General features: G+C 38.4%; 1 protein-coding gene across 1 annotated transcript; it reads right to left on the bottom strand.

Annotated features, from left to right (window-relative positions):
• Positions 1 to 343: 343 nt before the first annotated feature.
• LOC139546696 (gamma-crystallin M3-like) lies at positions 344 to 1,412 on the bottom strand. Its single transcript, XM_071355388.1, has 3 exons — positions 1,305 to 1,412; positions 840 to 1,082; positions 344 to 686 (listed from the first exon to the last, which is right to left on the bottom strand). The coding sequence occupies exons 1-3, from the start codon at positions 1,332 to 1,334 to the stop codon at positions 387 to 389; spliced, it is 573 nt and encodes a 190-aa protein (XP_071211489.1). The 5' UTR covers positions 1,335 to 1,412; the 3' UTR covers positions 344 to 386.
• Between the last annotated feature and the right edge of the window lie 612 nt (positions 1,413 to 2,024).

Genomic DNA, 2,024 nt, shown 5'->3' with positions numbered 1-2,024 from the left:
TGAGATTTGTAAACAAATGCAAATTAATTGTTGCTAACCTTCGTCCTACCCTATAATTATTATTTTAGATAACTCTGTTATCTTTTTACATTTTTCTAAGTGAGTTTGAAAATCATTACAATTGTGCATTGCAAAATAATATGGCAGGATCAAGTAATATTTTCTAAATTAAAGATTTTAAATATCGCTAGATATTATTTTACATCAGCATACATCTATTGTGAACAAACAGATATCTACACAGAAATTTGAAATGCTAAAGATGTAGGAGAGTGAAATAATGAAATGTTTAAACATGGAGTGCTCTGAGTAAAACAATCACAAAAATAAGAAAATGTAGCAGTTTTAAAATGTTGAAATAAATTTAATCAACAATTTTGAGAAAATTACATAGTCATGTTATCCATGATACGCCTCATGCTCATGAACCTCATGCCACCGCTCATGCCTCCCATTCCCATGCCCATATCGCTGAAGTTCCTGTACTCTCCAGGCCTCATGTACATCTGCCTGCCTCTGAAGTGGGGCTGCTCATACATCAGCCAGTGGCCGTCCATCACGTTGCAGGACTGGCAGTCAGACATACGGTAACGCTCCTGGATGGAGTCACAGTCGTCCATCATCTCGTGCATCTGACCTCCGAAGTTCTCCCTCTCGTAGATCCTCATCCTGAAGTTTCCACGGTGCTGTTATTTGGGAAATACAAATAGTTGAAATAATTACTGACTACACCATACTGTTGATAAGCTCACAGGGCCAATATGATTTGTGTGATTATGGACTTCACACAGCTACTTCTAGTGGGACTGTTACATTAGCCTGAATATCATATGGCTTACCATGGGGATCATGCGGCAGGACCTGATACCATCGGTAATTCCCATCATACTCTGATAGTCTGAGTACTCTCCCCTCCTCATGAAGAACTGGTTTCCCATGTAGTTGGGGCGCTCGTACCCCATGAAGCAGCCGCTCTGAACCCTGCAGGATTGGCACCTGCTCATGTAGGAAGACATGTCAGGGCAGTCGGAGCTGCACTCATAAGAGCGGCCCTGGAAGTTCCTGTCCTCGTAGAAGGTGGCCTGAAAATAAAAGGGAATCATATCTTTGAATTAAACAATTGTAGGAAACAAACATTTTAGAGGAATTTGCAGCGCTATTTAGTCCCACTGGTAACCAGGTTATTGGGATAAGTAAAATGATCATGTTGTAGTTAGGGGTGCGTAGAGCACAAGAGCCCTTTTGTATAACAATCTCTGAAAATTAAAGTAAAAATAATTCTAAGAAATCTTGCCAGTGCTTACCCTGCCCATGTTCATGCTGGTGTTGGACATATTTGCTCACTGTGCTGCTGGTTGCTGCTCCTGAACTGACTTTCTACCTGGTTTAACCCTTTCTTTTATACCTGACCAAACCTAAAGAATCCCTAGCTCCATTGTTCAAACCCCTGCATCAGCATCATGCTCTAGAGGCCTACTGAGGCTACTGAGTTGACGTCCACATTTTCAGGGACTGGATCCCTCAGTCTTTAGAAAGGCTATTTCCAAATCGACTGTTTCTCAAACAAAGTAACAAAACCGTTTGAGAGTTTACAACAGTTAGTAACAGCCTTGAAATGAAAGGTTCTCCATACATTGTGCAATACTTTTTTGAAAAAGTTTGAAAGATGCCTTTTTTAAATGCTGGTATAATGACTCAATGTTATAGTAGAGGAAATCACACATATGGTTTTAAGAGTGAAAATCTTTTAGGTTAAATTATGTATTATTACTCATCTTTTGTTCAGTGTGCTGACTTAACGTAGACAGACATTCCTAACCTAACCAGTGAATACATAATCAATTGTGAGTAGTTACTTAACTAACCTTTGTGGTTCATAACCATGATACTAGAGAAACTGTTACAAAACTTTAAATAGCATTGTGTATTATAAAAAAATATTTCAAATAAATAAATCATCTTTACATTTTTTAATTCCTCTTAAGGAGATTGAACAGGATCTTATTAAGCACTTACAAATTTGT

Source organism: Salvelinus alpinus, chromosome 20 (genome assembly GCF_045679555.1).
Source record: "Salvelinus alpinus chromosome 20, SLU_Salpinus.1, whole genome shotgun sequence".
Taxonomy (NCBI): domain Eukaryota; kingdom Metazoa; phylum Chordata; class Actinopteri; order Salmoniformes; family Salmonidae; genus Salvelinus; species Salvelinus alpinus.
This window is presented reverse-complemented; position numbering and strand designations above follow the sequence as displayed.